Source organism: Brienomyrus brachyistius, chromosome 20 (genome assembly GCF_023856365.1).
Source record: "Brienomyrus brachyistius isolate T26 chromosome 20, BBRACH_0.4, whole genome shotgun sequence".
In the NCBI taxonomy this organism is placed as follows: Eukaryota; Metazoa; Chordata; class Actinopteri; order Osteoglossiformes; family Mormyridae; genus Brienomyrus; species Brienomyrus brachyistius.
In genome coordinates, this window is record NC_064552.1 from 4,965,433 (window position 1) to 4,980,999 (window position 15,567).

A 15,567-nucleotide genomic window follows, 5' to 3' on the forward strand; every position below is an offset into this window, starting at 1 on the left:
TTAATTATCATATCATAGAAAAGCCTGCACTTCAGATGTGGATGACTGGTGATATAATTATCAAGCATGGAAAGCGATACCAGCTCGCTGCTCCGGATGCTTTGCTGCCTGTCAGTCAGCCTGGCGCGCTGGGGCACAGCTGTAGGCTGTCTCCCGGATTTCACAACAACAGGAATCTGAAATATTCATCCGCGCAGCGTTTCCCGAGGTGGAGATGCGCGTCGATCCCTTTTTTTTCAGATGCAAATTGAAAGCGTGAGTCATTCTCCAGTTCGCACCAATGAGAGAGAGCTCGCCAGTGTCAGGTGTAAGTGGGCTATTTTGCACGCCTCAGTGGGCATCGGGGCACAGACAGCGGAAACACCTCCTTCACAATAACATAATATCCGGACACAATCCGGTGTATCTTACGGCCAAAAGCACGCCTGAGCTTATTGCTGTTAGTATTTTCGATTGTTACCAAGGTGCACAGGTGCTGAATGTCATTCCCATTTCATAGTGTGCACTGTGATATTTACAGAAGCTGGTTTTCCCGAATTCGGGGACGGATTGCGACGTTACCCCCCCTGTCGAAATGGACTCTGCTTGCCAGAAGTCAAAGTATCTTTTACTATCGGCTTCAAACATATGATGTGTCATGGGTGTCACCGCCATTATTCATTTGGACCCCCCCCCCACATTTAACATAAAATATTAGTTTTATGCCAGTAGCTAAACTATCTGATCGGTGGGGAAAGGTTGTATAAGGATTGTGCTGTAAGTTAGACCATTCCATGAAGTTCAGGTTTTGCTCCCAGCTAGTAGGCAGCGTGGCTGCTGAGTACCAAGTTTAATGCGCAGATGCGCGTTATCTATTTAAATCGAGGAATGCAATTTACATGCATTTGGTTCCTGATTAGTGATCTGCTGGTGTTTTCCAGTTACATGTCCACAGTGATAGATTTAAACATATTACTGGGTATAGCAGCCGTCTCCCTTGTAAGATTAAATTTTGCAAATTAAATTTGAATTAAATTTCATGTGGACATTTCATGTTCTCCCCGTATTTCTCCGGTTTCCTCTGGGAACTCTGGTGTCCTTCTGCCATCATAACACATATGCTAGTGTGCGTGCAGTGAACGGGCACCTTGTCCAGGGTGTCCACTGGTCTCCGGTCTCCCTGATTGGTCAGTTGATAGCTCTGGGTAAGTTTATAATAGCGGAGTAGCACAGCTAGCGCAGAATGCATTAGGAGGAGATCAGCATGTGGTTGAGGATATTAGCAGAGGTTCACTGGAAGGAAAAATAAGGGCTGTGAGTGCAGATGATATGGGGGGGGGGGGGGTGAGTGGGTAACAACATTACCGGAGACCTGAGAAATGATGAAGTGATTTGCCGACAAACTAAGAAGGCTGTTACAGTATGACCACTGACGCAAAGTGAGGTTTGCAAAATACAGGCCAACAACAGCTATTCCTGCTTCACAAAACCTATATGTTGCTTAGCAACAAATGTTTTTGATCAGGGAGTACATCCTTATATGAATATCTAATAAATCCGTGCATTATAAATCATTTTTTATTAAACATGAGTTTTCAACTGTAGCAATAATTTTTAAAGCGGTTTAAAAGCCATTCTAGGTCGGGCTATATCATGGATATTACAGTCCTGCCAGACATATACCCTTCACGCTGTGTATAGTGTAGTGGCCGAGTGTGTTCGCAACATACCTCACCGCCTTGTAGGCCTCAGAACAGATTCTTCTACGAATATGCCACTTGCGATTAAACAACCCCCCCCCCCCCCCAGCCTTTGAGGGAACAGGAAGAGAGAGGGACGGACGTCACAGCTGCGTATGATATCTCACTCATTCTGTTGTCAGATGGTGGTTAAATTCGCCGGCTGGAACTCACCCGTGATGCAGCACCTAGCAGCAGCTTAGCACGAACACTGCTGATGCAAACAGATGTGGCGTGTGTGTGTGTGTCTGTGTCTGTGTCTGTGTGTGTGTGTGTGTGTGTGTGTGTGTGTGTGTGTGTGTGTGTGTGTGTGTGTGTGTGTGTGTGTATCATACACTGGAGGCTTTCCTCGTCATTATCGATTTCCTCGACGTCTTCTGAGAGCTGGATTTACCCTGCCGGTGTTAAACTTCCCATGAGGAAAAAATGCCCCCCCCATCCCCTCACACAGATGTATTCTCTCTCCATATCACTTTTCATCTTTCTTCTCCAGCTTGCTTTTTTCATCCACGGTTCCTTTCTGTAGACTCTTTGCAGCCGGATGTCCTCCTTGTTGCCGCATCCTTCAAGGACTGTCACATTTTTTTAAAGGTGTCATCCGCACGCTCTCTCTCTCCGAATGCATATCGATCTGTTTTCATATTGATGCATCCTGTTGTTTTGACGGAAGAGGGTACAGAAATGATAATTAACATGGCTACTGACAAACGGTCTTACAGCCTCAGACCTGTTTGTCTCGTAGAGCATTTTGGCTTTAAAAAGCAAAGATTTTGTGAAATAAGATTCTTTAGCAGCATCTACAATGAAATTTTGTGTTGCAATTGTCCTTAAGGCAACAGATAACACACAGAATGAAACAATGGATGGTTCACGCAGTATACAGAATACAGTTTTTCTTAATAACGGTCCTCCTTCCATTATGGCAGCAATGTCCACATATTAAAGTTATGAAGATACGGAGCCCAGCCCTAACATTTCTGCAGGGCCATTTAAAAGGCCGCGATATGCCTGTTACAAGACATTTTTCCCAGAAATACACCCTAGCTGCCATTTCTTTGTCTGCAGATATCAAGAGTATTCTCTATTAACTACAAGCCACACATCACTCAAAATCACACGTAAAAAGCCAAGCAGAGTGAACTTATTGTATAATTTAAATAGGCCATAGTGACTAAAAGCAGTTCTAGGAATAGCTGTATTATGGTATAAACTATTCATGACCGTAAACATGCATTTGCCGAGAAATTCGCCTTGACTCTCTTCGGAGACAAGCTTTCAGCATTAAGGACTTTCCTACTTTTCTTAGAGTGAACTTTAGGCGAGCCCAAGTCAAAAATATGACCGGAATACCAGCAGATTGTGTAAGAGCATTAAATCCACAGGAATTAATCCACTGCCCTCTTCCTGCGTTTCTCATCACCCAAGTCCATTTTATTGTACGTTGTGCATTTTATGCTATAAGGAATTAATTTGACGGGAGGTGGCGCGTATCGTAGCCAGATAGCCTTGGTGCTAACACACCCCTGTGTCCCAGATGGTTTTATGTCATGTTTTTCATAAGCTTTTCAATTATGCCCGACTACTTTGTTTTTGGTACCGCAAGTAGTGACGGTCATACAGAGAAAATGGGAAATGGGGACCTTTATCGCGCATCTCGTATCTTCCAGAAAAGTGGCTATCAGCTCTGCGTTTTCCCCATGTAAATGTGAAACAAGTGATTTAGCGGATTTAATGGGATGTGTAGTGTAATTCTGTGTTGGCTGATGGTCTTTGTGGAGAATTTCAGTCGGGTGGAAGAGAAAATCTAAATTGATTTAGCTGATATGAACTGCTGAGCTGTTCTGTGGCATCCGGCCGCCTTTTGTGACGACTGTTGATGAAGCTTGTGGGTTTGAAATTAGCCAGAAAGATTAAGTAATTTCTCCTGCATGTACCTTTTACATGTCTTAGGGTCCTGAGGAGCTAAAACTAGTTACCTGGTGTTGGAACAGTTACGTTTACTACAGATTATCTGTAGTAAAACAAGGTAATAAAATGTTTAGGCGAAATAGCAGCTTCTTTTGCTTGTGATGAATGACTGCTTCCTTGAATTCCAAAAATCAGTTATCCATAGGGAAGGGAGGCTTTTGATCTGCATGGCACACAATGCTATGAAATGCATTGGCATATTTTCATGTGACGGATTCATGAATATTTCAGTTTATTTTGGTCCACATCTGATTTCCCAAAGCACCTCCGACATCAGAAAGGAGTAGGAGTGCCACTCTCGCACTTCTCACACAGAATCCGTATTAGAATCGGCTGAGGAGATAATTAAACCCGCGTAATCTCTGACGGATATTACATGTACTCACTCCCTTCCACCGCTATGTTTGTCCTCTGCCGGTAATCTCATTTTATCTGGTCCGCGACTTCCTGAAGACCGGCTGTGGCTGAAGGCATTGCCAACTTTTTCGGTTCTCCCCGGCCAAGTACAGGGAACGTAATCCTTTCCCTTGGTATCCTGGTGGGGGGGGCAGGGAGGGTGGGTGCTTCGAAGCAGGCTTTCATTTCTCCCATAGATTAGCGTGGGAAAGCTCATCCCCAGGTAGGTCGTGCATGAACATTTTGCAAACAAAGGCCTGCGGTCTCATTATCCTGCCTTTGTTTAGTGGGAACCACGACGTTTTGTGAAGAAAATGGCAACTCAGCAAAAAAAGAAGATGTTTTGCTACTCAGAGTTGGAAATTGAACTTGAGTAGCTGGTTTATTACACAAAACTCGTGAGATGTTCAGCTGGTTTTCTTGGAATGGTTTGTCGCAGGTGGTTAACATGCTGCGTGAAACTGTACTCAGAGAAGGGCGAGGGTCTACGATATGCCAAGACTGGGGCTTTCACACCCGGCCGATAAGCCCGGCCTTCCGCTGGCTCCCTCACATGCACTGTTTGCAAGGTTCCATCGTATGTCATAGCGTGGCTCTGTATCAAAACATAGCTAATGGAGGTCTGCTGGCCAGGCTACGTGAGGATCACGCGTCCAGGAGCCGATTCCAGGCCCAGTGTGGAGTGTTTTCCTCCAAAGTTTCTTCTACATGTCCAGGCTTCCATAGCATAAACACACACACTTGATGTGAGCTGATTCTGCATCAGTTTTTCTCAGCCCAGTCCTCAGGAACCATTCATTGTTCGATTCAGGTGTGCTGGGAGTTGGGAGGGAGCAAAAACGTGGACCGTCTGGGGGTCTCCAAGAACTCGGTTGAGAAACACTAATCTATAGTACTCCTATATGAAAATATACATGTTTTTGGCCTTTGATGCACTAGATTGCTGCCCATGGTCCACTCATCCTTGGGCAGGGCTGTTGGAAATAGATACAGGTTTGTTAGATGGAATGCAGTACAGTGACGGGCTGGTATAAGAAAATAAATTAGGGAACTCTGGGTCAAAGAAGATTGGCTGGCCCCCTGCCCTGGGTTGTTCCCTGCCTCGTGCCCATAGCTTCTGGGATAGGCTCCGTACCCCCCACGACCCGGTAGGATAAGCAGTTTGGAAAATGGATGGATGGGTCAAAGAAAGTGTTTCCAGTCAATAAGACCAAAGCAAGAGCTCTAGGTAACGGACAAGGTGACCCAATGAAATAGGCCACGCCGTTGAATCTTCATATATCACCAACCAACTTATCCCTATAGTCCTCACTGAACTTGTGTCTTGACCAGTACTTCATTGTAGGTATTGGGGAAGGTGGCCGAAAACTTCCTCTTTGTTGACTTTGTTGATATTTTGTTTTATCGCTTTGGCAGTAAGTTTCGTTTCGGTCACTTCGGGGCCGTGACTGTGCGGGTGTCGGTCTCAAGGGGGGGTCGCCTAGTTTACAGACCACAGCGCCTCACAGAGCGGCGGGAACCTCGGACGAGCTCGTTTTTGTGTGACCTCCCGACCCAAAACACAGGAAAACCCTCACTGCAGGTTAACCTGTATTTCAGTTTGCAGGTCACAACATTAAATATTGTCAAGTTTCCATTTTTACATACTGGGACTGAGTTATGCAACTCCATATCATGAGGATCAATATCATTATTCCACTATTTTCTAATCGAAACCCATTTGATGTTCTTCTCCAGAACATCTCGCGAAGCTGTAACTGCTGTTTTTGTCGAAGAATTATCACGGTGGCAGCCTAAGATGACAAAGGCCTCTCCATAAAAAAGTGAATGGAGCTTGTTTTCGCGTACGAGCCCAGATTGCCGAGGTTTAGTGTGGCTCACACAAACGTGTTTTATCCTCCTGCTCTTGTCAGTGTAACAGATCAGAGCCCCTTGGTGCCGCTTCTGGGATGAAACGGAAGAAAATGAAACGGCCTCATAGTTTATTCATGCACATATTAAGCTACTGAAGGAAACCTGACGGAGGCAGGCCTGGATCTAACGTCACGACATATTTTGTATCTTATGCAAACTGCCTCCTGTTTTTTTCAGCAGCCCAATACTTTAATTAACCTACTTACAGTATCGACCACGACAGAGAAGTGTAAAGAATCTAATAATTACTTTATCTATAATTGTCAGCTAAAATTTGCAATGCATTGTTTTTATTTCCCTTTATTGACACAAATAGTGCACTAATGAGGTTTTAACAAGCAACATTAAGCACTGGAACAAGAGCAACCCTTGTGCGGGGCTCGTTTCAGCGTTGTAGATGAGATCGTATGCAAGCCTATTTGCTTAGATTACGGAGTCATCCCAAAATTTATACTTACACGACTCTCTTTTGTTAAGGTTGACACAGCTAGGCACGTACTAGCCAGCAGCACCAGGGATCTGTACTTGACAAATTTCAGTCCCTTAACTACTTCGCCTCCTATCTGCAACCTGATGATTGGACCAAAATAAAGTCAGGTGACTCAGCCTCATATCCATTATATTAATTTAGCAAATGCTAAATACGAGCGAGGGACACTTTGTGTGAGTGGGTTAGGGTTAGGGTTAGCCAGCATCTAGTGATCCTGAAGCAGGTGGTGATAAAGGCCTTGCTCATAGGTTCAATAGTGACAAGATTGCCAGCTTCCAGACATGGGAACGGCCCCCAGACCCGCCGCGCTACACACCTATCCGTCTTTGTCACTCTGAAATGAATTACTAGCCATATTTTTGCGAACCCTTTCAAGATCTTAGCTTACAATTTCCTTTTTCATCGGGCAGTTTCCATCTGTGGGGCCCTGCAGGAGCTGCTGCTGGATGGCGTACAGGACGAGGAGATGGGGATATTGGCGGACGGAAAGGGGAATTTATTTGGGTACTGGGGAGGAGAATGATTTACCGAAAGGGTGAGGAGCAAGAAACAAAACAGGGCTGGTTGATGGATGGAAACTTTAGGATGTTCGGGCTTTAGGATGTTCAACTGGGGCCGGAGAAACAGAGCAGATGCCGGTTTAATGGTGGAAGATGGCATGATGGGTAATAAGGCACGGATGGATGGACGGGCTCGTCAGCTGCCCCGGATGATCAGCTCCATCTTAGAGGCCTCTAAAGACACCCTTGTTTAAAAATGTAACTCCCCTTACCCATTTATGTCTGCTTTGCTGCCATTACTTTGTCCAGCTAACTGGAAGACTCCAGCTCAGGCCTATTTGAGATGATGGGGGGCGGCACTGTCGCATGTTTGCACTCAAGGGAGTGTTTAAGTGCCCGCGCTTACGTGTTTTATCACTGTGGAGGAGACGCGTCACTGAAGTTCATTCCAAGCTCTGGCTTCCTTCCTTTTGTCAGCTTCTCCCAGGCAGTGGATTACAGCAAAATAAATAAATAAATGAAAACACAGGATCTTTATTTAAATCCTCTGAGAAATAGGCCTCAGACATTAGCCCATGAAGAGACGTGCCCAGAAGACCATGGAGAGCCGTTGCGAGGCACATGGAACAGGGAAGAGGCATCGTCCGCCCACACAACCGTCAAGTAAAGAGCGTCTCGTTTTAGGGAATCGGCACCGCTGGGTTAACGGCGCCGGAAAAAACGGGTGCGACAGTTACCGGGACGTTCCGGAATGATCTGTCTCTTGGCAGTTTTTCGACAGAGCAAAGGCTGCCCTGAGCAGGCCCACCATGTACGTTACACACAGTCTGCAGCTAAAGCAGAGCTGGTGTTTATAATTGGAGTCTTTACAAAAGGTACATTTATTTGAAAAACACTCAAAGCGAGTTCAATAAAGGTTCCCCCCCCCCCCCATATTTCTCCTCTGGTCTGTACAGCAAAGCGTGTTTTTAAAATTCCTTCAATGTAAATTCCACGTTATTCCCGACAACTGAAAAAAAAATAAAGTGGAGCTTATTTTAAGCACCACATTCACACACTGCAAGGCATGCGCTTGTCTCTGGCGGCACTCCTGAGACAGAAATCCCACATGTGGGCTTGATTATCTCCCCGCTGCGGCAGCCCCAGCGACTGCGGCACACTGGAAGGTACGCAGGAGCGTGAGCAGGAGATGAAAAGGGCGGCAAGAGCGTGAAAACGTCTGCTGCCGGGTGGTTAAATAAGAGAACAAAGGCCGGCTTTGCCTTATGCAGCAGGAGAAATTGCCTGGTGAAAACGCAGTGGTTTCGTATTGTGTTCTGCAGTGATGCTCCAGTTACAGCTTCCATAATTTTACACAGTTAGAGGACAGGGAATAACACTCTGATATGATGGTGACATACTGGGAATAACACTCTGATATGACAGTGACGTACTGGCAGGCACCGTGCTCTTGAGTCGATGGGCATTAGACGATCAAGTTTTACCTAACCCTAACCCTAACCCTAACCCTAAGCCTAAGCCTCCTCCCCTGAACCCAACATGGCCTTAACCTCTAGGTTTAACCATAACCTCTTCACCTAACTAAGCCTAAATTCTTCACCTAAACCAAAACCTAGCCTTAACCTGCTCACTTAACCTTAATCCTAACCTCCCCAACTAACCAAAACATCCTCATCTAAGCCTAATCTTTTCACCTAACTCTAACCCCAACTTCTTCAACTAAACTAAAACTTAGCCTCAACCTGCGCAACTAGTCCTAACCCTAACGTCTTCACCCAACCTTGACAATTCTATATCTTATAATGGCTGCCTCTTGCTTCCTGCCAGCCTGTCCCGTGGCCATCAAGAGAGTGGGCAGCCACAAGCGTCTGGCTCTTGCCGCGGCGGCCATGATGACGATGGACTCCGAGGCTGCTCAAGGGTCAATGGCTGCCTGCAGTCTGCCGCTCCACCTCTCCTTGTCCCAGATGAAGATCCCCTTCCTGTCGGCCAGGGGCACAGGTAAATCGGCCGTCTTGTTCAATCGCAGAGATTATCTGTCGACTGTTCGCCTGGTCTTAGCACCGAATGCCTTACAATCGGGTGCCTTGCTGATTGGTGGGTTCTATGTGTTGTTTTATTGCTCAAGCTAAATGTTGGCTAACTGCAGAGATTGTTAGGCCCTAGTGGGATAGAATGCACACTTTAGCGCTCCACATAAAAACGGGGAAAGTAGGAAAACTTTGTCAGGTTATATTACTCTGTGTATTTCTCAAAACTCTCAGGGGTAATTTGCAGAACCCCAGTTCGTAAACTCAAAGCTGAGAGATTTGGAGTTTTCCAGGCAATAAACCCCAGAACTCTGTGCTACCAATGACTGCATTACCCCTGCCGGCATTTGAGGTGACAGCAAGATCTTGGAGATCCCAGATGTGGCCCCATGGATCAGCTTTGACCCTGTTAGTTTCTCTCTGGAGGATTTAAACAGGAACATCACTGCTTTGGGGGTGGTGGACATACTTCCATCAGGTGTCAGAATCTCCTGCTGGGAGAGTGATTTCTTTCCCGTTCACGGCCATGGTGCGTTGTGATGTTTGCACTGAATGACTTTTATGCTTTTTACCTTCTTTAATGTTCAATTCTGCCATCTTAACACAGAATATGATAGATTTTTCAGCATTTTTTCTCTGTGATTACTTCCCCACTGCTAGCTTGGTAGCAATAGAGCATGACTTCTCACGTATATCTATAAATATCCATTCTTTCTTTCATTCTCTTTCTGTCCTTTTAAGATCTTTTATGGTAATGTTTACATAGCTTAAATTGTTAATAAAATACTCTATTATATATAGTATACAAAAACATTACGGTGTATTTTTAAATCTATATGCTCTGCTATATAATCATCCTCTGGCTTCCTGTCCAGGCTGTACCCCAGCCTTGTACCCTGTGTTCTGGGCTCCAGGCTCTCTGTTACCCAGACCAGGAAAAAGTGGATGGACGATGGATGGGTATATTAGACCCCGTATTGCCTGAAGGGTACAACAGCACGTTCCCCCAAAGCCTATTCAATGAAAAGACTTGATAGGTTTATAAGTGCTGAGGACAGACTGTGATCAACTTCATAGCTGGGGAGGATTTAAAGTGCATTAGCATGCAGTGTCTTTCATGAAGGTCAGTTTATATACTGCCCGTGGGAGTTTTACAAAATGGAAAATGATTGGTTCCGAGTGATAACCAATCATATTGTAGAGGAGGAGGCTTCAAGCAACCAGAAGAGGTGGGGCCAAGACATCTGATTGGTTGGTCCTGAGTCCTCTAGTTGCTTGGACCCATCTTCTCTACAATCTGATTGGCTGTCTCTCTGAACCAATCATTTTTCGGTCTGTTGTGAGCTTATATATCACTTAAACCCTATATATGTCACTCCTATATAAGTTTGCCATGCACTGAAATCACACTGGAACACTTTGTGTTTTTGATTCACCGTCTAGACTATATCCAGCTCACACTGGGTATCATAGATCAAACCTGCCAAATCCTGCTTTATATAATCATTATTTTTAGCCATACTAAAATTAATAAAGGAGCATTATTATTATTATTATTATTACTCCATCTTATTTTAACCTCAGTGTGTAAACATTAATCAGCTATCTTGTGTAATAACAATATTATCAAACTGTGACTTTGGGTGTGAGATGGTTTTTGTTTTTTCCTCAGTGCATGAAGCATTATGAGACGAGTGATCCAGTGTCATTGTGTCCCGTCTGTCAAACATGCCCACTTTGTGTCTGTCCCAGTGCAGGAAATTGAACGTGTAGATTAATTGTGCATCTAGTTTGAAATTAATCGAGCTGCTCATTTGTGTCATGATATAAGGATCCACTGTAGGAGTGTTATGGCTGTGTGACTGTCGGAGGAGCTATATCTTCGGGGGAAGGAGTTTAGCAGGAGCGTTCTGCGTTCCGCTCTCCTCTCTCCTATAACCCAACAGTCCACAAACAGAAGAAAGGATTGGAGGTCCTTCTAATCCACCTCATCTATAAATGTTACACCCAACAGTCCACAGACAAACCGGAGGATTGAATTTCCTATAATTCTCTTCATCCATAAATGTTAGACCCAACAAGTCACAGTCAAAGTGAAGCATTGAATGTCCTTCTAATCCTGTTGATCCATAAATGTTAGATCCAATAATCCACAGTGGAGCTGAGTACTGTGGTATAGGTACTGCGATGCTGCCTGGAAGAGAGAAAGCTGAGTGGAGGAGGGACTGTGAACCCAAGCGGGGTTTGAATCCCGTCATCAATCATAACAGGATGCTGTGCACACTGTATGGTAAATGCATTAATATAATTAGGCCACTATCTTAATGAGCTCAAGTATTGATTTATAAAGTTGATTAATGCCTGGGGGCGGTATGGTGGAGCAGTGGTTGCCTCGCACCTCTAGGACCCAGGTTTGAGTCTGGATTACGTGTGTGTGGAGTTTGCATGTTCTTCCCATGTTGTTGTGGGGTTTCCTCTCACAGTCCAAAGACATGCTGAGGCTAACTGGAGTAACTAAATTGCCCGTAGGAGTGCATGTGTGAGTGAATGGTGTGTGAGTGTGCCCTGCGATGGGCTGTTCCGCACCTCACGCCCGTAGCTTTCAGGATAGACTCTAGACCCCCTACAACCTACAAAAAGGATAAGCGGTTTGGAAAATGGATGGATGGATGGAAATGAACTTGTGCAGTTTGCCTTTAAGTCATGCAGTGAAGCTGCAAATATTCACAATAGGTGCATAATGGTCATATTTCTGAGTGAAATGCCACTCTGTAATTCAAGTGTACATGCATTTACATGTTTACAGTGTGCTTTCATTAACCCCTGTTGACATAAATGTGATTTTTTCAGTCCCGATGTCAGCTGTCACCTCTAATAAGAGAAGCCCTTTGAGTCCCCCCATATTTTAACCCAGAAAGGTCCCTTGCCCTGGCCTTGTCCTCCCATCCACAGCATATCGTATTATGTCACGGATTGTGTGAACGGGATCCTCCTTGGGGGGTAGCCAGCCAGCCGTGGCCTCATTGTGTATTGAACTCCCCCAGTTTTGCAAACACAGTGAGCACCTCGGGCCAGAACTGGCTGCGATGGGTGGGGGGGGGGGGGCTGGTTTGTTCTGTGCCGGTGTGTACGCAAAGGGAGCTGTTCAACTGCTACTGGAGGGCAGAGATGGTGTGTGTTTGGCTGCTTGCTGCTATTAAAAACGCCGCGTCTCAGAGACCAACATCAAATGTTTCTACACTCTTCCACTGCACACAGGAAACATCTGCAAATCTATAATCCATGCTAGCAATCAGTATTTAAAAAAAAAAAAACAACTAACTTTGAGGCTGTTTAAAATCAAGTGATTTCCACATTATTTATCCTCCTGTAGCCAAAACACTGGTTCTCCTGCTGAATCAGATAACTTGGTTGCGTTTAAGGTCACTAGTGCATGAATTTTTGGTTCAATTCAGCCGACCGACTGACAGACAGACAGACTGACAGACAAATCCTTTATTAATCTTGAAGGAAATTGCAGATTTTCAGTAGTTTGATACATAATCTCATGACTCCCTCACTTGTTTTAGATTGGCTAACTGTGACTAGCTGGTACTCAGCGACTTTACCTCAGAATCCCGAGTATACGATATATTATAAATAATTTGGGACATCTGCAATCTGTCTGGCCGCCCTTCTGCTGTCCTGTACTAACAGACTGGAGTTTACAGCCGATTGAACAAACTTGAGCCCTTCCTTAATTAAATTCCGCTTGAATAGCGTCAGATTTACAAACGCAAGTTCACATTCTCTCACATTAACAGCAAATTAAATACGACAGATGAACAGATGGGCATATCATTTTATCCGGTCCTGGGAATGGGTTAGGTTCTGTGCATGTGTTACGGTTTTATATGTATATATAAATATACATATTCATGTAATTTTACATTAATGCTTTGAGCGACATCGTCATTGAGCAGTGGCTAACAGATTAGCTTCAGCCATTGTTCATAGACGCCCTCAGAGGATCTGTTTTCAATATATCTTGCCTGCAGACTTGCACATTCCCATATATGGAACTATCGAAGTATGTAGCTTACTGTTATACCAGACCCATGCTTGTCACGGAAGTTTTATTTGATTTCTGCTGACGTCTGTAATTACAATGTTTCTGACGATTTGATATCCGCAGGACATGCATAAAAGTGGCAGGAAGTGTGTATTCTGGCCTATTTCTGACCTGTCTTTATTTAATTTATGCACCAAAGTGTCTCTTATAAAATATAAAATAACATTACTTATGCTTCTAAGCTTGTCCTGTTGTTGATTTTCTTTTTTTGTTGTTTTAAAAATAGAGACCTGTAACCCTGAATAGGATAAGCAGTTTGAGAAAATGGATCTATGGATGGATGGATGGATGGATGGATGGATGGATGGATAGAAATAAAAATCCCTTCCAGTTTGCATGAACGATTCGCAAAGTTCCTTCCGGCCGCACGTCATGGGAGGGAATTAAAAGGTTCAAGCGGTTTACCATCGCGATCATGATGGCAATGAAGCCGATTTGTATGGTGAGAGCTTAGGGCCATTTTCCTTTGGCAGTCTAGGTCAGCAGCTTTTGAATTTTCATTTCATTGCTCATTGGAGAACCTGATGGAACCAATTTCATAGTTCATAACAGAGTCCTGTGAGCAAAGGGGTCAATGTCGAGGGACGTCGGTCTCTGTGAGAGATTGGTTTTCGAGTTTATGTTTATCTTAGTGGAGAATAGGGTGAATGGCCCTTAATTCCAAAATATTGCTTAGCATAAAGCCCTTTATCTAAACTTATTTTAGCTTGAAATCTCACAATGACTTTGTAGTGACTTTTCCCCTGTTGCCTGATGTTTTGCCGATTGTCGTTAATATTTTAGACGTACTGTATTATTAGGGGGGATGGATGTGTTATGACTGTGGTTTGGTGGCTCCGTATTTAAAGCTGTTGCCTGCTATATCCAGTGCTGGGTGTGTGGAGTTCGCACTTTCTGTTTGCCTGTGTTCGTCTATTTAAACTCCTTCTTTATCCATCACCCCTTCAGGTAGATGCTCACCAAGAAATGTAAGTGTCACCAGTCTGTGTGAAAGTTCTGTGATGGACTGATGTCTGCCTGAGTTGCTGGGATGTGTGTATTACTAATGGTCAACGCATTAGGCAACATATGCGGCCGCTAAGGGCGCCATCCTCTGATATGGAGCATGTAGAGCAAAATGAAGTGGAAATGGGTGCTGAAGTTTGTTGGGGAGGGGGGCACTGGGGGGTGAATCTTGTCTGGTACACCTTGAGAGCTTCTACTGGCAATGGTCATAGCATAGGATATAGCCCAATAGGGTGACTTGGAAGAATGATATGGCCCAGCCTAGGCCCGTAGCGGCCAATCAGGTAACTTGGGAGAATGATATGGCCCAACCTAGCCCCGCAGTGGCCAATAGAGTGACTCGGCAGAATGATACGGCCCAGCCTCGGTCTGGACTGGCCAATTGGGTGACTCGGGAGAATTCCCGGTGGGTTGCTTAGCTATTGTGCCAGAAACAAAATAATTTGACGGGTTTAAAATTGAGCCGGTCAGAAACAAAATAATGTTCTGTTTAAAATTCTACAACAATGCTTCAGAATGTTAACCGGCAAGTTCTCTTACACACACAATAGACCACAATTGCTCTGGGTAGAAAAACACACAAATACATGGCATGCGAGTTTGTCTGATCGCTTGAGCGCAGTGCGTGGCAGTGGGGGCGTCACAGCTAATTGCTAGTCACTGGAAGTTTCTCAGACAGTGGACGGTAAGAAGATACCAGGCAGGGCTGAGGAAGTCAGAGTGCTTAAACAGTTCAATATGCTTTGGCTGTTTTTCTGCCTGAAATGTCAGTAATAAATTTATCGGTGTATCGTGGCGTCATTTATCAAAGTTCCGCCAGAACGAAGACAAAATGGCCGTAAAAATCCCTGGCTACTCCATGCCTGGCCCACTCTGTGACACCCCCTTGCCTGTGGATAACAGGGTGTGGATCCCTTCTAAGTCAGCTGCCCCCCTCATAATATAGTTACAGTAGCACCGTATCTTATCTCGAAGCGTTGTTTCTCGAAGCAGGCCTGGGGAGGGGGGGGGGGGGGGCTGGGGCTTGGCTGTGTCGTCACCTTAGCAGGTCCCACATACCAGTCCTTCATTCTGCCTGGGAATTGTATTTGTGTCCATTGCTGAAGAGTTGAAGCGTTTTGAGTTCCAGGTGGGTTTGGAGGACAGGTGGAGTTTTTGTTTTGTAAGATCTCCCCATCTTCACTGACCGTTGGAATGAACATGAGTCATTTAGAGGTTGAGCGTGCCTCACTTCTGGCCCGTGTCCCAGCTGAGACTGACCCAGAACCTTCTGAGTCCAGAGCCCACTGTTGTGGACGCCACAAGTATATGATGTTCCCATTCAGGCTACACTTACTTAGAGAGGGTTTCAGGAAAGTCAGTGAGATTCTGATTATGGACACAGGAGTTTGCCGGAAAGGATGCCATGAAATCTGGAACGAGCAGGTTAGTGTGC

General features: G+C 44.9%; 1 protein-coding gene across 3 annotated transcripts in view; it reads left to right on the forward strand.

Annotated features, from left to right (window-relative positions):
• The window catches only part of tcerg1l (transcription elongation regulator 1 like), a 74,708-nt gene that overhangs the window by 9,800 nt on the left and 49,341 nt on the right, over positions 1–15,567 (forward strand). For all 3 annotated transcript variants that reach the window (XM_048988152.1, XM_048988153.1, XM_048988151.1), the window contains one exon: positions 8,814–8,987. In XM_048988152.1, coding sequence (XP_048844109.1) covers positions 8,814–8,987 — 174 coding nt within the window. The remainder of the gene's footprint in view (positions 1–8,813; positions 8,988–15,567) is intronic.